The sequence below is a fragment of the Bacillus rossius genome, chromosome 17, assembly GCF_032445375.1.
Source record: "Bacillus rossius redtenbacheri isolate Brsri chromosome 17, Brsri_v3, whole genome shotgun sequence".
NCBI lineage: Eukaryota > Metazoa > Arthropoda > Insecta > Phasmatodea > Bacillidae > Bacillus > Bacillus rossius.
Window position 1 is genome coordinate 14273222 of NC_086344.1, and position 26452 is coordinate 14299673.

At 40.4% G+C, this 26452-nt stretch overlaps 1 protein-coding gene across 1 annotated transcript in view; it reads right to left on the reverse strand.

Annotated features, from left to right (window-relative positions):
- Window positions 1–26452, reverse strand: part of LOC134540717 (HEAT repeat-containing protein 5B) — a 210230-nt gene that overhangs the window by 167204 nt on the left and 16574 nt on the right. Inside the window, 3 exon segments of the mRNA XM_063383611.1 lie at window positions 1509–1656; window positions 4397–4608; window positions 26185–26323. Of these exon segments, the coding sequence (XP_063239681.1) occupies window positions 1509–1656; window positions 4397–4608; window positions 26185–26323 (499 nt within the window).

The following is a 26452-nucleotide window of genomic DNA, read 5'->3' on the forward strand; positions in this document are numbered from 1 at the left end:
ATGGGTATGAGATCTGGTGTAGGAACTCGAATCGTCTGCAGACGACTTACCAGTCGTGGTCCGGGCTACGCTGATCGAGGAACTGTTATTTGGAATTTGTTGACAAGTCATCAACGAGGCCAACATGAGTTGGTTCCTTGTCATCCCGAGAATGAGTCTTTGGCTGTACCTCGCGTCATAGGAGATATTGGGATTTAATATCAGCGACAAATAACATTTGTTTTGGCGAACATTTTGGTACCATTTAAAAGGAGAAACTTTGTTAAGTAAAATTTTTTTATGAATAATCTGAACAGTGTCTTTTGTTAGTAAAAAAGATTTCTACCATTGCACCGTGTTAATTTTCGGGAAGGAAAATAAAATATGGTTTGTTCCATTATATATTTTAAGATAGGTAATTTATTTTATTCAAGGATCATCAGTAGTGACAGTTCATGGAACTTACAGAAGCTACTTTGGGAGCCCGGAAATATATTTCAAGTGTTAAAATATTTATAACAGTCGGCCGGAATTGAGCTAGACAGAGGTACGGACTGTTATAAGCATAATGTAATCAACTATTGGTTTACTGTATTTCATTATATTCTTTATACCATTTCTATAACTGCAGCATGTAAATCTCTCTTGTATATCTGCATGTTTTCTTGTAGTTTTTATATTTGATGTTGTCTTAATTGTTATGTGTCCGTCACTGTGTTTGATAATGTCTTGCCATGGTCACTGCAGGTATGTGGTATGCACTACTTATATACGCTGGCCAATCACCAGTTAGAGCTGCCTGTTCTTGGTACTAACGTGGGTGATGTGTCTATATACCTGCAACGACCTCATTTGTTGAACGTATCGCGCCCACCAACAATGTCCTTGACTGATCACACAATTATACATAAATAGAGACAGGAAAAATTTGCGGATTCATTTCATGATAGGCTAGAATCCAAAAAACGTTTGCCTTTTTACCGCATCAGTGACTGGGCCACAGTTTATCTGAATGACACTCGGCCAGCGAAAAACCTTTAACAAAAGAATTATCGAATCACTAGCGTCCCAGTTAAACAAGTGTCACGAGTCAGTAGCCAATGAGCAGGTGTAATTTACCCGCGTGCATAGAGGATCATGGAGTATATCCTACAGGTCATTGAAATCACGAATTTTTTCCGGTCTCTATACATAAATAAATAAATAAATACTAGAGACCGGAAAAATTCGCGAATTCATTTCGCGATAGGCTAAAATACAAATTGTTATACCTCAGTGCTGCCTCTGTTATTGGTTCACAACTCACCTGGTTTTACTCTGGGCCAATGAGAAACACCCAACCAAAGCTTTATCGAATCACAGGCTGCTACGCTGGAACGTCTCACAAGACAGCAGCCAATGAGTGGGTTTCATTTGACCGAGTGTACTTAGAACTATGGAGTTCATCCTAGAGGTCATTGAACCCGCGAATTTTTCCGGTCCCTAATAAATACATATGGTTAAAAGTGCAGTATGCTGTTAGGATTCACCTTCTCCAAGGTCAGCATTATCTCGATCCTCGTCTGGGACTCAGCGCTGCGCAGGGACTTGGTGAGGATCTGGACGGTCTCCTCGTACGAGCGCCCCATCATGCGCCCCAGCTTCTCGTACATGTAGCCCACGCAGCAGATGGCAGCCCTGGCAAACACCACAAACAATGGCGTCACCACACCCAGCCAACCAGCAAGCAGTCCCGCGTGTCAGCACAGAACGAACAGCTCTGCGACTAGGCCAGTGCCAAGCTTCGACTGAGCGAATCAACTGGAAGTTCTCTTTTAACGCTCAATCCGACTTCGCCCTTCGTTTTAATTGAAGCTCCGGTTGTGGTGTAAAGCTTCGCGTCTGATGTTGAAGCTTCGAATCTGTTGCGAAGTTAAAACCATTGGAAGCCTAGGATTTGCTCATGAAAATATTTGGTTTTTGTTTGTATTGCGTATATTTTGCTTGAATAAAGTTGATTACTTGAGAAATAAATAAGAGGCACTCTGCTACCACGGCTTTATTTTAATATTATGCATCGTTATTTTTTAATTTTACTGAATGATGCTAAATATAAGGCCCCTTCAGGTCAAACATTTAACTTTTTTTTTTACTTGAATCCTTTTTTTTTTATAAAATATGTATAATACAGCTTCGCCGAGAACAATATTCACAACTTATTTCGACTTCATGAATATTTTAAACATTTGATTTGATATTCGCTTTGCATCAAAAAACCTAGTATTCGCACAAGCATAATTATGATAGTCATTTACTGAGAGCCAAGGTTGATAAAACTCGCCCCAGCATACACGCACTGCAAGTCAGTACTATAGGCAGGGTTATTCAATTCTCTTACTCTACAGTTCTACGCTATTTCCTTGTTTTTCCTGTTTTTCCTGTCCAACCACTCTTGGTTGCCGGTATCAGCAAACAATTTTGCAAGATAACATAACTGTATTACACAACAAGTACTCATTGAAACACATTGAAACTACACACACGTCAAAAGTGACCATAAAATTGTTTTCCATAGAATATACTATAGTTTGCACTCTTTATTATTTCCATCAATGCTATGCAACAAATGCTGCTAGTCTGTAAAATAAAACCATTACACTTTATCGAATTTAGAAAACATAAAGTATTAAACATTACCAGTTTAATGACTATTGACAACTGATCGTGCTTAAAATCATTAAAGGGGGGGGTTTTGTCTGTAAAGTCGGTTTACGGACGATAATTTTACGTGATAACGTCATAAGAAAACATTGATAAAAAATTGCATACTTTTTCTAATTTTTCAAATATTATTTACAGTTTTTGCTAATTTAATTTAAATAATTTGTTTAAATATAATCACAAACAATTAGTTAAAAAGCCCGCCTTAGCCTGTTTGATATTATAGAAGATTTTCTCGCACGGTGGTTGGCCGGTTCTTGCACGCTTGACTCAGGCGGAACGTGACAATTTTTCGTGGCGTGAAGCCGGCGTTCATCAATTTATAAGACGTTATCACGTCAAAAAAAAAACGGATTTCGACGTGACCAGACTTGTCTGCACATACAGTTGATGCAGGACTTGGTCTGGGACGTGCAGTTCCCGAGACCCACAGATCCTGCACGCCGAGTCACGTCGACAGCGGGTGGCAGTTGTAGCATTGGGGGACTCGGCCAAAAACCCCGGTAGGGTAGAACCTTGATCACCAGCAGCTGAGGGAGCGGAGGCGGTAGTAGGGAGCTGCATCCCCCAGTTCGGTGGTGCAGACGAGGAAGGGTTGGGTGGTGGCGTTTCCGGATACCCTCATCTTGGTGACGCAGGACACGGGAAGGCCTTGGAGGATCAGTTCGTCTTTGACTTGGTCGGCTGTTACAGACAGAGGGAGGCGCTTCAAGACTACCCGGTCAGTCTTTTCGTCTGGTCTGAGGTACGTGAAGGGTTTCGCCCCCATCTGGTCGGCGGCGGTGGACGTGTAGAAACTGGTCCCTGTCGTCGATGTGCGTGACGGTCACGGGACTAGCGAGGCGGGACTGAAAGGACTGGTACTGGTACCAGGACCGAGGTAGCTACCATTGGACGGCATGCGGGTGGGTTGGCGAACAGGCAGGGCTTTGGAAGGACCGGGAGGCTGGGGAAAGAGACATTCTTTCAGGTGAACTGGAGGCCAGCGAAAAAGAGCTCTGTCGTCTCGACCATTACGACCAATCCAACGGTCAGGGACTTGTACGTTCAACCACGCTCATGCAGAGAGATTCCAATAGGGAGGGGCTCCATCCTGTTGCCAAATAAAGTTTACATGTTCACCCTCTAGTAATTGGGGAGAGAGCCATTCTTTCACGCTGCAAACGAGAGAGCAACAAAGCAGTGTCAGAAACAGTTTGAGTTACTCTTTAACTGCGATCTTGAAGCAACTCTCAACAACGCTTGCATGGACACGCTGTTCTTAGGGGGTCTGGGTGTGAGTGGGAGTGGGGGTAGGTCTGGGTGTGGGGGCAGTGGCGGATCCAGAGGTTCACCTCGGAGGGGGCACTCTAGGATTTCAGAGCAGCCGGAGAAAAAATGTCTTAAAATTACTGAATTTGTATTTAATCTACTCACACTACACATAACATCCAACCGCCAGATTTTATGATTCTACAAGAAATTCATTAATTATATTAAAATATATTTTTATGTTTCAGAAACAATCATTTTTGTCGGCAATATTAATGTAGCAGACAACTGGTTTTTCGGGGGGGAGGGGGGCACTTGCCCCTGGTGCCCCCCCCCCCTTGGATCCGCCACTGTGTGGGGGTGGGGGGTGGGGGTGGTGGTGGGAAGGAGGGGTGGGAGTGGGTGTGGGTGTGGGGTGGGAAGGAAGGGTGTGAGTGGGGGTGGGAAGGAGGGGTGTGCAACTCACAGGCGCGTGGGCAGGAAGCTGGGCGAGTCGTCCTTGTTGCGCAGGATGTCGTTGCACTTGTTGACGGTGTCGAAGAGCAGGAAGGTGTCGCCCACGCTGAACAGGGTGGCGAGGCAGCGCGCGATCAGCTTGCGCGTGGGCGGGCCGGGCGCCTCCTGCAGCAGCTGCGTCAGCTGCTCCACCAGCTTCTTCTGGCAGCCCTTGATGTCCGACTGCCGACACACCACGCCACCGTCACAACTTACAAACACACAACATAGAATCTTCTAAGTCATGCCTGTTCTAAGTTGTGTGTTTCTAGGTTATGGCGATTCTAAGTTGTGTGTTTCTAGGTTATGGCGTTTAAGTTGTGTGTTTCTAGGTTATGGCGTTTATAAGTTGTGTGTTTCTAGGTTATGGCGTTTATAAGTTGTATGTTTCGGCGTTACGTGTTTCTAAGTTACGTGTTTCTAAGTTACGTGTTTCTAAGTTACGTGTTTCTAAGTTACGTGTTTCTAAGTTACGTGTTTCTAAGTTACGTGTTTCTAAGTTACGTGTTTCTAAGTTACGTGTTTCTAAGTTACGTGTTTCTAAGTTACGTGTTTCTAAGTTACGTGTTTCTAAGTTATGCCAGTTCTACGTTGTGTGTTTCTAAGTTGTGATTGTTCCAAGTTACGACGTTTCTAAGTTGTGTGTTTCTACGTTGTGTGTTTCTAAGTTATGTGTTTCTAAGTTATGATCGTTCTAACTTATGACAGTTCAAAGTTACGTGGATTTTTATTCGATCTTTCTAAGTTATGCCCGTTCTAAGTTGTGTGTTTCTAAGTTATGTGTGGTTCCCCCGCACGTCCTCATTCCACCCGTCGCCCTCAACACCACACAGAGCTGTGTGCCTGGCTGCAAGCCTCCTTCACGCGGCCCGGAACATTCCATCCGTCCAAACCTCGCCCAGCTCTCGCCTTCCACGGACGGACGGATGAAACCATAACCTCAAAAAAGTATTTTTAGCTTGTTTATTTGTTTAGATACTAAGTAGTGTATAATAGGGGCTCCGGCACCAGGCTTCGGGCTGTGGATAAGAGATTGTTTACATTGTTACCTCAGGCCGCCATATTGGATTGTGACGTCACGGCGGCCATCTTGGATGACCTTGTCCCCGGCGTTTATTTTGGATACGCCATTTTGAATTCCGCCATATTGGATCCGCAATTTTGTTTTCTAGAACTTTCCGTCACCTAACACCCCACTCCCTATTGTTGCATTTTTCGTGCGAATTTTGGATTAACCGTTGTATGTAAACTTCGTCTTAAAACTATTTTTATTATATCGTTCATTAAGTCGTTACAAAAATAGGTTTTCCCAAAACCATAGAAACCTTAATTAATTTTAAAAATTAGAAAGAGCGCGTGTAACTCCGTACACGTGATAGAAGTTTAAATTATTTGGCAGTTCAAAACTCTGACTCGTAAGTATATCCTAAGGGGTAAAAGAGAGAAAGTGAGAAAGAATAAAAATTTTCTACATAAATATTACTCATTGTTGAAATACAATATAAAAAACTGTGTGTGTCAATGTTTCCTCAAAAAATTCTGAAATTTGAAACACACCAAATCTCTGAACGAAGTATGAAATTCATAACAGGTAGCGCTATCTATGCGGGAAATGTAGGGACTGTCTCTACAGCGCTCTCTACGCTGCTGGTTGAACGAGGAATGCGGGCATGCTGAGAGCAAATATAAAATTCAAGACATTCACAGCTGAATGTATAGGATACATATATCTATTTTCTGACACAAGTGCCTTTCGTTAATCTATCTCTCTCGGGTCTTTTTTTTTTTGCAGGGGACAAATCATTGTACAAAGAGGAAAACTAAAACGAGCCCAGCAAAATATATAGATAGCAAAGTGCTCTCCTTAACTTTTTGTCCAAGAACTGATTCTCTGTACTTTTCATCTCAGAAATTTTTTACAACAATATTTCAAGACGACGTTGCATTAAAATTCGGCCTTGAAATTTTACTCTCATTGCGCCCAAAGAAGTTCCACTTTTAAAAAAAATATATTAATACGGATGCCACGTAAGAATGGCCAATCCAAAATTGCGTTAACACACATGATTGCATGCTTTTAGTACATGGTAAGACTGACATCAAAATTCCCCTCCACGTTCGTAAAAACCTTCAAATAAAGACTTGTTGAGCAGAAAAATACTTTTATAAACAAATTAAATATGGTTATGTTCTGAATTTATTTGAAATCGTGTCCACTAGTACCTACTAGATAACAGAATCAAAACAGTCCAGCGGAAAAAAAAAATCGACGTTGAAATTCGCCCCGAAGAAAAGATGGTTTATTAGTGACGGGACCTCGCCACTGGGAGGGGGAGAGGCGCGCGGAAATGTCACTCGCAACGGTTGGTAGCACTGCGCCGCGGCCCCTGTGGGCCGTAAATGTCAACCCCCCACCCCCCCCCCCCCCCCCCACCACCAAACACGACGCTGGCCACGCTCCCACGGGGGAGAAACTGTAACTGCCGAGACGGAGACCAGGATATTTGAAGTAGTTTTGGGCCTGTCCGCTAGATGGTGGTTTTCATAATATGTCGCTAACATAGCTACATCGATCGTGAAAAGTAATGCATAATCTATTATGAGAAAAACAAACCAGTGAAAATTAATTCACTCTAGTTTGGTAGCTACATATTTTGTGGTGTGGCAAACCAGAAATGTTACTCTGTCCAACTCTTCTTCCTGAGCCATCCTTCTATTCCCGTAGCCAACCCGCTTGTAATTAATGGATGAAATTTTGCATCCCGCATGTAAGTGCCCAGGGTTTTTCCTGTGTCTATGCAGGTTTTACCTGACCCCAACTTATCTAGTTTTTAACCTAGAATAGTCAGTGAGGGGAGTTAGTCGTGGCTAAAACGTTGCCATGGCTGGCCAATCCCCTCCTAGCACATGATGCATGCTTCCTCTCCTGCATGGCTAATCCCAGCATGACTAGGCGTATAGGCTTCGGCCTGAGACGCACCTAGGTCCCTCCCTAACCCGGACCCCTCCCTAACACACTTAGTTTTTAGTTAGGTTAGGGGAAAAAAAATCGAGTTGGAAGAAGTTTGTAACCGTTCAATTAATGTAAACATGTATTTATCAATCTGTGTCAAATGTTACCTTCCATGATGTATTATTCTATACAATAAAGGGCATGTTTTTGGCAGGAAGGCCCCCTAGGGGTACCCCCAATTTAAAAAAAAAAACTAGAACCTCCATCCCGAGTTTTATTGCTGGTAGTTATGGGCCCAGCAAACAGATATCGTCATGTGTCGCGTGAAGCATGATGGTTTCAGTTTCCACTGTAGGAGTCGCACTTCTACATCTCACTCCTTGTTCTATGGCCGGCCATGCGCCGGACAGAAACCACACAGCGAACGCAATGAAACTAAAATCGTTTTATGAAGCAGGCAAGTCATAAACACGTCACCAATCCTGAAACTTGAAATTGTAAAACAACAGAAAAAAAAAGATCCAGGGTGCCCACACAAATCTATATATTAAGCTAATCCGTTCGTTCAAAATTTTACATGTATCTCGGAAAGTTTTTCACCGATTGCTTTGAAATTCCGACAGAACGTTGCATTCGAACCTATGTCACACCTATGTAACCGGTAAATTGATAGATAAAAATATAGATGTACAGATTTTTAATATTTGCATTGTTATAGACATATATAGGGATATATCGATTAGGTGTGTAGTGGAGAGATATAGAGATATACAGGGATATATAGATATAAAGAGATATATGTAGTTAGAGATATAGAGATATACATAGAGAATTAGAGAGATGCTTTGTATATGTGTACTTACTTGAAACAAATTTTAAAAAAAAGTAATTGAGGCAATATTTTGAAGATTTTTGAAAGAAATAAAGAAAATCCAATCTCCGCCATCCCCCTATCTGGTCTAGAATTATGTAACAAAAATGTAAATTTAAGCAAAACCTTCAGTATGCCATTTTATAGTATGGATAACTACGCAATGAAACGTCAGAATACTGGATAATATCAGACTGGAGCACGCCATTTTCTCTTTTAATTATTATCACTGGACAATTTCCAAGACATTTCCAGGTTTACAAAAAAGTTCCCCGACTTGCCTTGACCAATTTCACCTTCCCTGACTTTTCCTTGCATTTCTCTGACTTTATAGAATATGAAAACACTCAAATATCTACCCCGGTCTTCTTTTGATAATTCATATTTATCATGAAAACAAAGGATCTTCAGTAATAAATCAAAAGGACAGTAAAAAAATCAATGTTGCCAACATTTACTTTCGAGATGTTAACGACTTTTAAGTTGTTAATATGCCTATATATACCGCACAATTCACTGATTTCCAAAGAAAATACGAGCGTTTGTTATATCCCAGAGATTAGGGAAACATACAGAAGGAGCATAAGGTTCCGATTTTAGACGAGGAGAGTGAAGCCAAAAGGGGAGGGGGATTTCAGTACCAATACGACGGCAGTTTGTTTACAAATGTATCAGATGTATCTGTATTGGAGGTTAAATTGGAAATAAATGTCAAATCATATCATTACATTTGTAATATTTAGATACGTTTTTGACTTTTAATATGAATAAACATATTAGCCATGATATTTTGATCTAATTTTCTTCCGAACAGTTTAGTTACAGTCGTTAATAAAAGCAGGCTAGAACAGCTGATACAAATATAAACAAAAGATCGCCATTTTTGTATTTGAAAATGAGAAGTCTAAGATGTCCATCAAGTTCTGTCACTGCCCGAACACGCCCGAATATTCACCTTCGGCCAACCTCGGGATTTGTTTTATTTTTGCGCAGGAAAAATGAATTCAAATATTAAAAGTGGTCGGTTAGGTTAGCTACATTTAAACACTTTAAAACACTATGGACGGTTAGTTAGGTTAGTATAGCTACATTTAAATAAACAGACAAATATAAATATATATAAATAAACCCGAGGTTGGCCGAAGGTGAATATTCGGGGGTGTTCGGGCAGGGACAGAATTGATGTACATGTTAAGCTTCCCTTTGAAAATCAGAAGAAAAAAGATGGAGCGGGAGGGAAACGGCTTCGAGTCTGACGGCTAATGCTCCATCTGTATCCTTTCCTAATCGCTGGTTGCTACACTCCATCTTGGTTGCTTTGTGGACGACACGCGCTGTGGCATTCTCCGTGGTCGGGAAGCCTTCATTTCACAGACGAGACAGCCACACCCGAAGTTCCCCGAAGTTCATGCTCGCTATTTTTTTTTCCCCGTTCTATCTCATTGTATAAACCGGTGTGGCATTAGTATAGGCTAGCTACATTATAAATACTTTAAAACATTGTGGATGGTTGGTTATATTAGGTAGGCTATAGCTACATTAAAAATACTGTAAAATCATTTTATGGCTGCTTAGCAAATAACTTTTTAATATGTAGCTATCCAGGGCTCGGAAACCGTTTACATGATTTCACAGTATCCTTAATGTAGCTATCCTAACCAAATAAACCGTCCACAATGTTTTAAAGTATTTATAATGTAGCTAACCTAACCTTTTACAATGAACCAAAAAAAAAACGAAGATGCACGATCGGTCGTTTGGCTATCTTGTCTGTGAAAAGATGGTCGGAGGGTGATAGGGAGGGGGGGAGACGCTGCGGGGTCTCCGGGGTCAGGGGTCAGGGGTCGCGCTGGACGCGTGCATTTTTCAAGCGGGCCGCTGCCGCAGACCATTACCCATATTGCCCTGCGTCCCACGAATCTCCCGCCAGGGGCGCCACCAGCTACTACTCACAGAACAAGGAGGGAGATACACAAGTGCGACTCCTACATGGTAGACTCTTTCTACTCAGTTCAACTCTTCATCCAGACCATCCGCTGGCCGGTATTCCACTGTAAAATATTTTATAAAACATATTTTATAAAACTTATTTGACCAAGATTCTTTATAGTGTAATAGGTCATATTTTATAAATTATATCTTTTATAAAATTTATTTTATAAAATGTAATAGGTTGGCATTACACTTTATAAAAGAATTTGATTGTTTACATTGATTCACGGTAGTAAATTTTAAAAATGTCCACTAAGCCCACAAATAAGTACATTTGGAGTGTGGAAACGACAAAAATGTTGATTGCTGAGTATGAATGTAATGAAATGCTGTACAGTGCAAAGCACGAAGATTACAAAAATAATTGTGATTAAGGTTAAGAATTAATATAACTAAAACAATATACATAATAGCCAAAAAAATTAAATCTTTTTAGTAAAAAAAATGGGTGGGGGAGGGGGAAATTATCATGACCTCTAGCAACGGGGCCCACAGAATGATGTTGGGGGCCTGTCATCCATAGTAATGTTTTCTTTAAACAATTCAATGTGGTTAATAAGTTTAACTATTTAATGAACATTTAATACACTACAAACAATCAAATGCTATGCAATTACTGACTACTTCTTTGACAACAATCTTTTATGTAGTGTACTTGACAGCCTAGAACTTTTATAAAATAAGCACTCATCCAATATTTTATTAAAAGATGGAAAATATATTTTATAAAAGATGTTTTATAAAATATTTTACAGTGGAATACCGGCCTCTGTCTCCTGTACTTTCCTACATTTAATGCATGCAAACTTGCATCCCGCATGAAAGTGCCCAGGGTTTTCCCTGTGTCTGTGCAGGTTTTACCTGGGCCCAACTTAACTAGTAGTTTAGACTAGAGATAAGAGTGAGGGGAGTTAGTCATGGCAACAATCGTTGCCATGGCTGGCCAATCCCCTCCTAGCACATGATGCATGCGACCCCTCCCTGCATGGCTAATCCCAGCATGACTAGGCGTATAGGCTTCGGCCTGAGACGCACCTAGGTCCCTCCCTAACCCGGACCCCTCCCAAACACACTTCGTTTTTAGTTAGGTTAGGAAAAAAAAATCGCGGCTCCTGCAGTGAAAACTGAAACCCACGTTTTCCGAGACGCGTGACGCTATCTTTTGAGTGGGCCCATAACTACCAGCAAAAAAAAAGGGGGGGGGGGGGGGGGGGGTTGTCTGTAAAGTCGGTTTACGGACGATAATTTTACGTGATAACGTCATAAGAAAACATAGATGAAAAATTACGTACTTTTTAATTTTCAAATACTATTTACAGTTTTTGCAAATTTAATTTAAATAATTTGTTTAAAAATAATCACGAACAATTAGTTATAGAAATAAACAGAAATCAAATCAATGTCAATAAATTGTTAATTTGAAATGACGAAATTGAAAAAATAAGTCTAATATTTTAAATTACTGCTTTTAAAAAGCCCGCCTTAACCTGTTTGATATTATAGAAGATTTTCTCGCACGGTGGCTGGCCTGTTCTTGCACGCTCGGCTCAGGCGGAACGTGACAATGACTCATGCTTTTTCGTGCGTGCAGCCGGCGTTCATGAATTTATAAGACGTTATCACGTCAAAAAAAACTCTGGCGTGAGGTTCAAATCCAAAGTTTTTGGTTAGTAAAGTTAATTTATCTACGTGACGACTAATTTCTTCGTAAAAGTGATCTAAACTGTGCGAAAAGCACTTAATGCTGTTTTGTAATAATTAAAAAAAAAAGGTCATGTTCCACATGAATGAGTAGGAGATGCAAAAATTTCTGATGTGGCTACCAAAATAAAGTGAATTAATTTTCATTGGTTTGTTTGCCTGACAATAGCTTATGCATTTCCTTCTCACAATCAATGTAGCTATGATTAGGGACCGGAAAAATTTGCGGGTTCAATGACCTGTAGGATGAACTCCATAGTTCTACGTACTCTCGGTCAAATGTCACCCACTCATTGGCTGCTGTATTGTTGAGCCGTCCCAACGTAGCAGCCTGTGATTCGATAAAGCTTCGGTCGGGTGTTTCTCATTGGCCCAGGGTCATCCAGGGGAGTTGTGAGCCAATAGCAGAGGCAGCACTGAGGTATAACTATTTGTATTTTAGCCTATCGCGAAATGAACCCGCGAATTTTTCCTGTCTCTAGCTATGATAGCAATATATTATGAGTAGAGACCTGCGAAATTCGCGGATTCATTCGGTGATAGGCTAGAATTCAAACACATATACTTACCTCTTAGATAATTTTGCTATTAGCTTACTGTTCATCTGGACGAATCTCAACCAGTTATAAACCCTCAACCAAAGAAGGATCGAATCACAGACAAACCAGCTGAGACGACTTAAGTCGGCAGCCAATGAACTTGCGTTATTTGCCCGAGTGTACAGGGGTATGTGCAGTCTATCCTGAAGGCCATCGAAACCGCGAATTTTGCAGGTCTCTAATTATGAGTAGGGACTGTGAAAAATTCGCCGTTTCAGTGACGTCTAGGATACTCAACGACACTCTATGCACTCGGGTAAAATGCACCTGCTCATTGGCAACTTAACTCGTTACACCATTTAACTGGGATGCTTGTGATTCGATGCTTCTTTTGTTAAGGGTTTTTCACTGGCTCAGAGTTCCTCAGGTAAACTGTGGTCCAATCACTGAAGCATAGGGGCAGGCACTTTTCGCGAAAAAATCTGAACGCGTATTAGAATGCAACAAGGCATACCGCACCAGTGGTTTCTTCCTTGTGATTGGCGGCCGTCTGCGAGAGAGTTACTGCATTATTTGACCGAGCCACTCAGGAAGCGTTTGCTTCCGCACCGAATTACTGTGATTGGTGCAGTAACAACCGACATGTAGCTGGAAGAAACTCGACCAATCATGAAACACAGACGATGCTACAGTGTTTTAACTTTCAGTAAGTCTCGAAATATTTTCGCGAAATATGCATGGTCCTATACTGAAGCAGCATACGGGTGAACGAGTTTCGATTCTAGCCTATCGCGAATTGAATCCGTGAATTTTTCCGTTCTCTAATTATGAGAGATGCTATAAGCGGATGGGCCCAAAACTACTTCAAATACCCAGGTCTCAGTCTCGGCAGTTACGAGTTTTTCCCCCATGGAGATAGTCTCCGAGAAGCCTTCTTGGCACGCCCGAACATCTTACCTTTTTGTCACTTGGGTGCCTGAACAGTTCCGAAGTTTACCGAGGTCCGCTGCTCGCTTTTACAACTTCGGTAGCACCTTATTGTATCGTTAGCTGCAATAAAAATTACTGTGAAATTGTATTATCGTTTGGTTAGGTTGGCTTACATCACAACTACAAAATAATATGGGCAAATGATTATGTTGAATTATCTACATTTCAATTTGCAATTTCCAACCACGGTATTTTAATTGTAACTAGCCTTACAGAACAAACCGTCCACTCTTTTAAAGTATTTGGATTCCTTTCGACGCGGGCTTTGCAGTAGTATAGGAATGACGGACCTGCGCCAGGATTCAGGATGTGGATTGATGATTGTCTGTCCGCCATCTTGGATTGTGACGTCACGGCGGCCATCTTGGATGGTTGTGACCTTGACCTTTGATCTTGACATTGAATTTGATCCTCAAAATTAGTCAAAATTGGGCAAAAATTGCCCAAAATTCCTCAAAAATCGCCAAAATTTCCATTTTTTAGGTAAAAAATTCTGCCAAAAAATCTCAAAAAATTCCACAAATTATAAATTTCCCTTTACGAGGAAAAATTTCCAGTTTTTAGTCCTTAAAAATCCCAGCGGCTGAAAATTCCTAAAACTGGCTTAAAACTCCTAAGAGTTAGCCGCTTATAAGCCATTTCTAGGAATAAGGATACCATGACCGCCATATTGGATGATAACGTCACCGTTGCAATTATCGTTATGGTCGCCATCTTGAAATTTAGACGCCATCTTGGAAATCCGCAATTTTTATGTTAGAAAATCGGGATGGATTCCAAAATTCATCAAAAAATTAAATTATACGAATTCTGATTGATTATATCGATCACCGTCCTCGGTTCGAACCCGGTGAGTGCAAAAAAAAACTAAAAATGGCGACAGGCTCCTTCCTCAATGGTGGATGCAAGCAGACTGACTCCTACCACTTTTTTTCAAAGCATATATATTGTCAGCTGGTATGACGACATGTCCGCCATCTTGTCTTCGTCCGCTGGAGATCACCATCTTGTTTTCGTCCGCTAGAGTGTGCTGTTACCATGTTAGAATAATTTTCTGTTCACCACACCTTTGACCTTGACCTTGAACTTTGACCTTATTCTTTAACTTTGACCTTGACCTTGAAATTTGACCTTGACCTTGAATTTTGACCTTTGCCTTGGAATTTGACCTTGAAATTTGACCTTGACCTTGAAATTTGACCTTGACCTTGAAATTAGACCTTGCCCTTGAAATTTGACCTTGGACTTGAAATTTGACCTTGACCATGAAATTTGACCTTGACCTTGAAATTTGACATTGACCTTGAAATTTGACTTTGTCCTTGAAATTTGACTTTGTCCTTGTCGACCATCATGGATCCGACATTTTATGTTCAGTACATGCTACCAGGAGCTACCACCTGCTGGAGTAGGCCATCTTGTGTGTGTGTGTACTTGTATTATAGAGTACATTTCCAACTGGATAATTTTATTCTAACCCGATACAGTGCAGTAATCATTTATTATAGATATGCCCCCCGCCATCTTGAAATTCAGCCGCCATATTGAAATCATATAATAATGTAGCTAAAAAGGCGGGAAAAAATCCAAAATTCATTAAATAAATTTGTAATCCATATAATGATTGATTGGATCGACTAAGGTCCTTGGTTCGATACCCTGGTCGATACAAAACAACTTTAATTTTAAAAAAAACTAAAAAAGTGTTAGGTTTGAGAAAATAAAAACACCACAAGTTCTTTTAAAAAAAATTTATTACATAAATTCAATACACTACTACAAGTACAAAAAAAACACTGACAAATTACCAAAGCCTTTTGGATTCCTCGATTCAAACAGTCTTCTTTTGTACGGACTAAGCCTTTTACATGACTTTAAATGTCTATCCGATCCGTTCATAACCACAGCTAGAGACGGACTGAAGTTCATAGCACTTATATAGTCTCATTAGCCGGTACAACACATGAGCCAAAACAATAACCATGTTCATTATACGTCTCGGAGCATTTTTTATAATGACGATGTAAGCTATCGAGACGTGAAATTAGTTTATTGCACTTATTGCACTGAAATTGTATTTTTTGAACATAATTAGAACAACCGCTTCTTTCATGTCTGCGAGAATTTGAGGTGATAGTAAATGATTCACCACAGTATTTGCACTGATGCGAAGTACGCTCTTCATTAATTGAAGTATTCAATGCTGATGAAACTTCAGCTGATGGTGGAACAGCACATATCGAAGTCTCCTCCAGTGTTGTCAGAGGCGTTGCCAACGGGATCTGCTCCAACATCGTTGGCGCCGACGTCATGGTTCCCGTAGTCGATGGTACATCCTCCATCGAGTACGACGTCAAAGTCGGTAAAGATGCCATCGAAGTCTCAAGAACAGGCAATTACACGACTTATGCACCAGAAGAAACAAACTAGGTGATCCGTACACCGTCGACGGCAGTAACAAACTGAGCGTCCTGCTGTCTAGGACTCGTTTATATACATGCACCGGTCGGAATAATACGCTAGTCAAATCAAGAACAATTTACTAAAATACTAGAGTCAAAACAACATTAAAAAAATAGAAGCACCATCAACAAAAAAGGAAGCAAATTTGGAAGCACCTTCAAAAAAGGAAAAACAATAGGAAGCACCGACTACGAAAAGGCAGCTCATTTGGAAGCACCGACAACGAAAAGGCAGCACATTTGGAAGCACCGACTACGAAAAGGCAGCACATTTGACAGCACCGACAACGAAAAAGCAGCACATTTGGAAGCACCGACAACGAAATGGAAGCACATTTGGAAGCACCGACTACGAAAAGGAAGCACATTTGGAAGCACCGACTACGAAAAGGCAGCACATTTGGCAGCACCGACAACGAAAAGGCAGCACATTTGGAAGCACCGACAACGAAAAGGCGGCACATTTGGCAGCACCGACAACGAAAAGGCAGCACATTTGGAAGCACCGACTACGAAAAGGCAACACATTTGAAAGCACCGACAACGAAATGGCAGCACATTTGGAAGCACCGATTACGAAAAGGCAGCACATTTGAAAGCACCGTCACTGAAAAGGCAGCACATTTGGAAGCACCGACTACGAAAAGGCAGCACATTTGGAAGCACCGACAACGAAAAGGCAGCACATTTGGCAGCACCGACAACGAAAAGGCAGCACATTTGGAAGCACCGACAACGAAAAGGCAGCACATTTGGCAGCACCGACAACGAAAAGGCAGCACATTTGGAAGCACCGACTACGAAAAGGCAGCACATTTGGAAGCACCGACAACGAAAAGGCAGCACATTTGGAAGCACCGACAACGAAAAGGCAGCACATTTGGAAGCACCGACAACGAAAAGGCAGCACATTTGGCAGCACCGACAACGAAAAGGCAGCACATTTGAAAGCACCGACAACGAAAAGGCAGCACATTTGGAAGCACCATCATCGAAAAGGCAGAACATTTGGAAGCTCCATCAACAAAAAAAAAAAGAAAAGGCAAAAAGGAAGCACAAGTTACGAGATCTAAGTCTTAGTTAGAAATCAGAATACAAGAAATAAAAACATTAAATTATTATAATTTAAATTTTTTTTTATTGCTTTACATTATACAAATGCAAGTAAAACAAGCCATTATTGTATGTAGCCAGCATTCCTCAGTTCCTTGAGTAAGAAAGTTATTTCTTTGATGCACGAATAGTTTCCTGCACAAAGCGAACCATGTAAAAGTCTTAGCCGGTCAACCAATATGTTTGGATCTTTCCATGATGTGTAATCATTCTCTTCTACCACCATCTTCCTTGCACCTTTATAATAAATATAATGATCTCTGGTGTCTTCCGTTTTACCACCAACCTCAGGGTAACTTTCATGTTTGAGACGGTGATCATCACAAGCTTGATCAGATTTATCTAATATATCACGTCGTTTCCACCGTTTCGGTCTCAGGACACCGCCACATTCTTCGATCTTGGCAGCTTTAGGTGCTTCATCATAGTCTATGTTTTTGTCAACAGCCTCAGAGTCACTGTAACAATCACCGTAGAAGGAATCGTCTTCACCAAATTTACCGTAATAATTCGATTTGATGATGTTGAAGTGTCTTCGTTGTCTTCATGCTTCCTTTTTAGGAGTCCATCATTTTTACAAAGTAGGAAATATCTACTTGAATTCGGCTGGAATATATTCTCACTTTTCACGTTAAGGATTCTTCCATTGTCTTCATTCTTCCGTAAATCATCAACCTCCTTCAATTTAAGTTCTTTGTCGAGATCGGAAGAGCCAAGAAAATTATTGTCGTAATGCAGATCACTCTTCCTTAGGCTAGTAGATTCATCGTTGTCCTCTAGCTTGTACGCAGGCTTGGCGCTACAAGTTCTGCCATGTCTTTTTAGGCTCTCTCCCCGCGTAAACGACTTGCTACATCGAACACAACTTATCATATTGCGCAGTGGATTTTTAACACAGTCATTCTTCTCGTGTTGTCTTTCATTCTTTCTCATGATAAACTCTTTACTGCAAAACTTACACCTATGTTCTTTCGATACAGCGTCAGATCCCAAATCGGAATTCATATTAGTTACTGAGACTAATGCCAGATACCAATTGAGTGTTTTAAATTAGATCCAATACTTAAATAGAAATTTTTTCATATTTCATCAGCGAGAATTAATATATCTCATGCAAAAGTACTTTATGCATGTAGTTCTGCTTTTCAACAACAGATGTCGCCACATGTTGCTTGCAGGTAAATAATATTTAGTTATTTTATGCGGGATGCGGGATGCTCACTAACGATCGCAAAAGAAGGATGGCTTCGCTAGACTCCAAGGAAAAGGAAGTTCGTCTTGCATGTTGGTGCTCCACAGATGTCTCATGGCGTAATATTAATTTGACTGAGTAATGATATTTGGTAATTCCACCTGATAAAAATATTGCAAGTTTTGATTTAGTAGCAGAAATTATCGAATTAAATGTAACTCCAAATAAAATGACATGTCTCATTAGACCAAAAAAAAAATCCATGCAGAGAGCAGTTTCTCAGAAGTCAGAAACACTTGAAGAAACCACAGGAAATATTGCATAAACACGGGAAAAACCATCAAAATATTGACAAGAATAATCAGGAGCACACGGAGAAAACCATCATAATATTGGCAAGAATAATCAGGAGCACACGGAGAAAACCATCATAATATTGACCAGATTAATAAGAAGTACTCGGAGAAAACCACCACATGTTTTCTTTGATATCATAAAATTACAGGAAAAAATATTTAAAAATAAAAATAAATTAATAAAAAAATTAAAAAAATATAAATTAATTAATAAAAAATATAAAAAAATAAAAAAAGCATAAATTTCTGGCTTGTACAAGAACTCTATCTTTGCTCAACAATGATAAGTTTACAAGCTAGCAGAAACTGTTTATGCATTTTTTTTTATTTTTTATTAATTTTTTTATTTTTTATTTTTTTATTAATTTATTAATTTATTTTTATTTTTAAATATTTTTTCCTGTAATTTTATGATATCAAAGAAAACATGTGGTGGTTTTCTCCGAGTACTTCAGATTAATCTGGTCAATATTATGATGGTTTTCTCCGTGTGCTCCTGATTATTCTTGCCAATATTATGATGGTTTTCTCCGTGTGCTCCTGATTATTCTTGCCAATATTATGATGGTTTTCTCCGTGTGCTCCTGATTAATCTTGTCAATATTTTGATTGTTTTTCCCGTGTTTATGCAATATATCCTGTGGTTTCTTCAAGTGTTTCTGACTATTCTGAGAAACCGCTCTCTGCATGGATTTTTTTTTTTTTGGTCTAATGAGACATGTCATTTTATTTGGAGTTACATTTAATTCGATAATTTCTGCTACTAAATCAAAACTGGCAATATTTTTATCAGGTGGAATTACCAAATATCATTACTCAGTCAAATTAATATTACGCCATGAGACATCTGTGGAGCACCAACATGCAAGACGAACTTCCTTTTCCTTGGAGTCTAGCGAAGCCATCCTTCTTTTGCGATCGTTGGTGAGCATCCCGCATCCCGCATAAAAGAACTAAATATTATTTACCTGCAAGCAACATGTGGCGACATCTGTTGTTGAAAAGCAGAACTACATGCATAAAGTACTTTTGCATGAGATATATTAATTCTCGCTGATGAAATATGAAAAAATTTCTATTTAAGTATTGGATCTAATTTAAAACACTCAATTAGTATCTGGCATTAGTCTCAGTAACTAATATGAATTCCGATTTGGGATCTGACGCTGTATCGAAAGAACATAGGTGTAAGTTTTGCAGTAAAGAGTTTATCATGAGAAAGAATGAAAGACAACACGAGAAGAATGACTGTGTTAAAAATCCACTGCGCAATATGATAAGTTGTGTTCGATGTAGCAAGTCGTTTACGCGGAGAGAGAGCCTAAAAAGACATGGCAGAACTTGTAGCGCCAAGCCTGCGTACAAGCTAGAGGACAACGATGAATCTACTAGCCTAAGGAAGAGTGATCTGCATTACGACAATAATTTTCTTGGCTCTTCCGATCTCGACAAAGAACTTAAATTGAAGGAGGTTGATGATTTACGGAAGAATGAAGACAATGGAAGAATCCTTAACGTGAAAAGTGAGAATATATTCCAGCCGAATTCAAGTAGATCTTTCCTACTTTGTAAAAATGATGGACTCCTAAAAAGGAAGCATGAAGACGATGAAGACACTTCAACAACATCAACATCGAATTATTACGGTAAATTGGGTGAAGACGATTCCTTCTACGGTGATTGTTACAGTGACTCTGAGGCTGTTGACAAAAACATAGACTATGATGAAGCACCTAAAGCTGCCAAGATCGAAGAATGTGGCGGTGTCCTGAGACCGAAACGGTGGAAACGACGTGATATATTAAATAAATCTGATCAAGCTTGTGATGATCACCGTCTCAAACATGAAAGTTACCCTGAGGTTGGTGGTAAAACGGAAGACACCAGAGATCATAATATTTATTATAAAGGTGCAAGGAAGATGGTGGTAGAAGAGAATGATTACACATCATGGAAAGATCCAAACATATTGGTTGACCGGCTAAGACTTCTACATGGTTCGCTTTGTGCAGAAAACTATTCGTGCATCAAAGAAATAACCTTCATACTCAAGGAACTGAGGAATGCTGGCTACATACAATAATGGCTTGTTTTACTTGCATTTGTATAATGTAAAGCAATAAAAAAAATAATTTAAATTATAATAATTTAATGTTTTCATTTCTTGTATTCTGATTTCTAACTAAGACTTAGATCTCGTAACTTGTGCTTCCTTTTTGCCTTTTCTTTTTTTTTGTTGATGGAGCTTCCAAATGTTCTGCCTTTTCGATGATGGTGCTTCCAAATGTGCTGCCTTTTCGTTGTCGGTGCTGCCAAATGTGCTGCCTTTTCTTTGTCGGTGCTGCCAAATGTGCTGCCTTTTCGTTGTCGGTGCTTCCAAATGTGCTGCCTTTTCGTAGTCGGTGCTTCCAAATGTGCTGCCTTTTCGTTGTCGGTGCTGCCAAATGTGCTGCCTTTTCGTAGTCGGTGCTTCCAAATGTGCTGCCTTTTCGTTGTCGGTGCTGCCAAATGTGCTGCCTTTTCGTTGTCGGTGCTTCCAAATGTGCTGCCTTTTTGTAGTCGGTGCTTCCAAATGTGCTGCCTTTTCGATGACGGTGCTTCCAAATGTGCTGCCTTTTCGTAGTCGGTGCTTCCAAATGTGCTGCCATTTCGTTGTCGGTGCTTCCAAATGTGCTGCCTTTTCGTAGTCGGTGCTTCCAAATGTGCTGCCTTTTCGTTGTCGGTACTGTCAAATGTGCTGCCTTTTCGTAGTCGGTGCTTCCAAATGTGCTGCCTTTTCGTTGTCGGTGCTGCCAAATGTGCCGCCTTTTCGTTGTCGGTGCTTCCAAATGTGCTGCCTTTTCGTTGTCGGTGCTGCCAAATGTGCTGCCTTTTCGTAGTCGGTGCTTCCAAATGTGCTGCCTTTTTGTAGTCAGTGCTTCCAAATGTGCTTCCATTTCGTTGTCGGTGCTTCCAAATGTGCTGCCTTTTCGTTGTCGGTGCTGTCAAATGTGCTGCCTTTTCTTAGTCGGTGCTTCCAAATGTGCTGCCTTTTCGTTGTCGGTGCTGCCAAATGTGCTGCCTTTTCGTTGTCGGTGCTTCCAAATGTGCTGCTTTTTCGTAGTCGGTGCTTCCTTTTGTTTTTCCTTTTTTGAAGGTGCTTCCAAATGTGCTTCCTTTTTTGTTGATGGTGCTTCTATTTTTTTAATGTTGTTTTGACTCTAGTATTTTAGTAAATTGTTCTTGATTTGACTAGCGTATTATTCAAACCGGTTAATGTATATAAACGAGTCCTAGACAGCAGGACGCTCAGTTTGTTACTGCCGTCGACGGTGTACGGATCACCTAGTTTGTGTCTTCTGGTGCATAAGTCGTGTAATTGCCTGTTCTTGAGACTTCGATGGCATCTTTACCGACTTTAACGTCGTACTCGATGGAGGATGTACCATCGACTACGGGAACCATGACGTCGGCGCCGACGATGTTGGAGCAGATCCCGTTGGCAACGCCTCTGACAACACTGGAGGAGACTTCGATATGTGCTGTTCCACCATCAGCTGAAGTTTCATCAGCATTGAATACTTCAATTAATGAAGAGCGTACTTCGCATCAGTGCAAATATTGTGGTGAATCATTTACTATCACCTCAAATTCTCGCAGACATGAAAGAAGCGGTTGTTCTAATTATGTTCAAAAAATACAATTTCAGTGCAATAAGTGCAATAAACTAATTTCACGTCTCGATAGCTTACATCGTCATTATAAAAAAGGCTCCGAGACGTATAATGAACATGGTTATTGATTTGGCTCATGTGTTGTACCGGCTAATGAGACTATATAAGTGCTATGAACTTCAGTCCGTCTCTAGCTGTGGTTATGAACGGATCGGATAGACATTTAAAGTCATGTAAAAGGCTTAGTCCGTACAAAAGAAGACTGTTTGAATCGTGGAATCCAAAAGGCTTTGGTAATTGGTCAGTGTTTTTTTTGTACTTGTAGTAGTGTATTGAATTTATGTAATAAAATTTTTTTAAAAGAACTTGTGGTGTTTTTATTTTCTCAAACCTAACACTTTTTTAGTTTTTTTTAAAATTAAAGTTGTTTTGTATCGGCCAGGGATCGAACCAAGGACATTAGTCGATCCAATCAATCATTATATGGATTACAAATTTATTTAATGAATTTTGGATTTTTTTCCCGCTTTTCTAGCTACATTATTACATGATTTCAAGATGGCGGCCGAATTTCAAGATGGCGGGGGAACCTCCATAATAAATGATTACTGCACTGTATCGGGTTAGAATAAAATTATCCAGTTGGAAATGTACTCTATAATACAAGTACACACACACACAAGATGGCCTACTCCAGCAGGTGGTAGCTCCTGGTAGCATGTACTGAACATAAAATGTCGGATCCATGATGGTCGACAAGGACAAAGTCAAATTTCAAGGACAAAGTCAAATTTCAAGGTCAAGGTCAAATTTCAAGGTCAAAGTCTAATTTCAAGATCAAGGTCAAATTTCCAGGTCAAGGTCAAAGTTCAAGGTCAAGGTCAAAGTTCAAGGTCATGGTCAAAGTTCAAGGTCATGGTCAAAGTTCAAGGTCAAAGGTGTGATGAACAGAAAATTATTCTAACATGGTAACAGCACACTCTAGCGGACGAAAACATGATGGTGATCTCCAGCGGACGAAGACAAGATGGCGGACATGTCGTCATACCAGCTGACGATATATATGCTTTGAAAAAAAGTGGTAGGAGTCAGTCTGCCTGCATCCACCATTGAGGAAGGAGCCTGTCGCCATTTTTAGTTTGTTTTTTTTTGCACTCACTGGGTTCGAACCGAGGACGGTGACCGATATAATCAATCAGAATTCGAATAATTTAATTTTTTGATGAATTTTGGAATCCATCCCGATTTTCTAACATAAAAATTGCGGATTTCCAAGATGGCGTCTAAATTTCAAGATGGCGACCATAACGATAATTGCAACGGTGACGTCATCATCCAATATGGCGGTCATGGTATCCTTATTCCTAGAAATGGCTTATAAGCGGCTAACTCTTAGGAGTTTTAAGCCAGTTTTAGGAATTTTCAGCCGCTGGGATTTTTAAGGACTAAAAACTGGAAATTTTCTCTCGAAACGGGAAATTTTTCCCTCGAAAAGAGAAATTTTTAATTTGTGGAATTTTTTGAGATTTTTTGGCAGAATATTTTACCTAAAAAATGGAAATTTTGGCGATTTTTGAGGAATTTTGGGCAATTTTTGCCCAATTTTGAGGATCAAATTCAAGGTCAAGGTCAAAGGTCAAGGTCACAACCATCCAATATGGCCGCCGTGACGTCACAATCCAAGATGGCGGACAGACAATCATCAATCCACATCCTGAATCCTGGCGCAGGTCCGTCATTCCTATACTACTCTTTGCCTTAACTTGCATTTTCTACGAATCATATGAGTAGTTAGATTATGTACGTCCGGGGACAGAGGATTGGGTATTCTGGATGTGTGACCTTTGACCCCTGGTGTCACCACCGCCATCTTGGATTACTTCATTTACGGCCGCCATATTGGACTATGTCTAGGGACCGGAAAATATCGCGAATTCAATTACCTACAGGTTAGACTCCAAGATCCTCTATGCACTCGGGCAAATTACATATGCTCATTGGCTACTGACTTGTGACAACTATTAACTAGAACGCTTTTTATTCGATACTTCTTTCGTTGAGGATTATTCATTGGCTCTGATTCCTTCAGATAACCTGTGGTCCAATCACTGAAGCAGCAAAAGGTTAAACACATTTGGATTCTAGCATATCACGAAATGAAACCACGAATTTTTCCTGTCTCTAACTATGTCATTTCCGGTCGCCATATTGCATTACGTCATTTAAGGTCATAATATTGGACTACGTAATTTTCTATCGCCATTTTGTTTTCTAGAACCTTCCAACATTTTGAATTCTGGAACTTTCTACTATCTTCGGTTACGTCACAACTGATTAGACTTGCGGATTGAGGGTTCGGATTTTCGGATTTTCGAATTTTCACATTACCAATCGCCATTTTGTTTTCTAGACATATTGGATTCTAGAACTTTCTACCATTTCGGATTAAGTCATCATTTGTGAGATCTGGGGGGTTAGAGGGCCTCCTTGCAGATTTGGTTATTTACATTATTATACAACTGCCATTTTGTTTTCTAGAACATTCCGCCATCTTGGATTTAATTTTCTCATGCTCTATCGTTCCATTATTATTATGCAGTCATTTTGTATTACATCGCAACTAACGAGACCTGCAGCTTCGGATTTATGATTTTTGCATGCTATACTTATATTCAACATATTGTATTATATAGTTTATGTCTTTAACATTTATATTTATAATTTTTTTTCTGAATGTATGATAACTCATATTCATTCGACGCCAATTTTTTGTTTATATTGTTCTCTGCTAGAGTGTGCAAATGTTTTACTCACATGTTATTCGTACATCATTATGCTAGAGTTAACTATTATAGCAACTAAACAAGAGGCACTAGTGTTGAACATTAGGTCGAATGTTTTATTTAATGCCTATGATAGTATAGTCCTTACTGACATAATTGAAAATAAAAATATTTTTGGAAGAACCTTGTTGTAGGTAGCAAAAAAGCTAACCACTAGACTACCATAATTTATATATTAAAATTATTACATGTCTGGTCTAATATTCGATCCACTCACCATCTTTTGACTAGTTACCAATCTTACTTACACAATTTACTTAATGCAATACGGCAGACATCCAACCTTAAGTCCAATAATTCTTCCCACACTTAGGTTAACCAGTTAGGAGTAATGGAAGCAATAGCCTCTTCAATTCTGTGTCTCAACTTTGGTAAATAATTAAGTAGCGGCGGAACGTAGACACAAACCTTTTTTTAAGCTCCAAAGGGGAAAAAATCACATGGCGTTATGTCAGGTGAACGTGGAGGCCAGCGAAGAAATAACTCTGTCGTCTCGACCATTAGGACCAATCCAACAGTCAGGGACTTTTGGGAAGTTCAGCCACTATCGTACAAAAAGATATTCCAATGGGGAGAGGGCTCCATCCTATTGCCAAATAAAATTTTACAGGTTCACCCTCTGGTAATTGGGGAAAGAGACATTCTTTCAGGTGAACGTGGAGGCCAGTGAAAAAGAGCTCTTGTCATCTCGACCATTAGGACCAATCCAACGGTCAGGGACTTGTACGTTCAACCACTCTCGTGCAAGGAGATTCCAACGGGGAGGGGCTCCATCCTGTTGCCGAATAAAGTTTTGGGGAAAGAGCCATTCTTTCAGGTGAACATGGAGGCCAGTGAAAAAGAGCTCTTATCGTCTCAAACTATTACGACCAATACAACGGTCAGGGACTTGTACGTTCAACCACTCTCGTGCAAGGCGATTCCAACGGGGAGAGGGCTCCATCCTGTTTCCAAATAAAGTTTTGGGGAAAGAGGCATTATTTCACGCTGCAAGCGAGAGAACAAAACAAAGCAGTATTCGCGCAATGGGCTTGTGTAAAACTGAACCAACACTCTACAACGCTTACAGCTAGTGGACATGTGGTTGGCGGTACCTTCTGCGCGGCCACCAGCACCTTGTCCAGGAACCTCAGCCACTCGAACACGAAGACGGGTCTCTTGGGCTCCGGGATCAGCTGCAGCGCCTCCTCGTTCAGCGTCAGGCTGTGGCTCAGCTCCATCATCATCTCAGCCCTGAGACACACACACGCCAGGCGTCCATCATCATCTCAGCCTTGAGACACACACACGCCAGGCGTCCATCTTCGTCTCAGCCCTGAGGCACACACATGCCAGAGGCATCCATCATCATCTCAGCCCTGA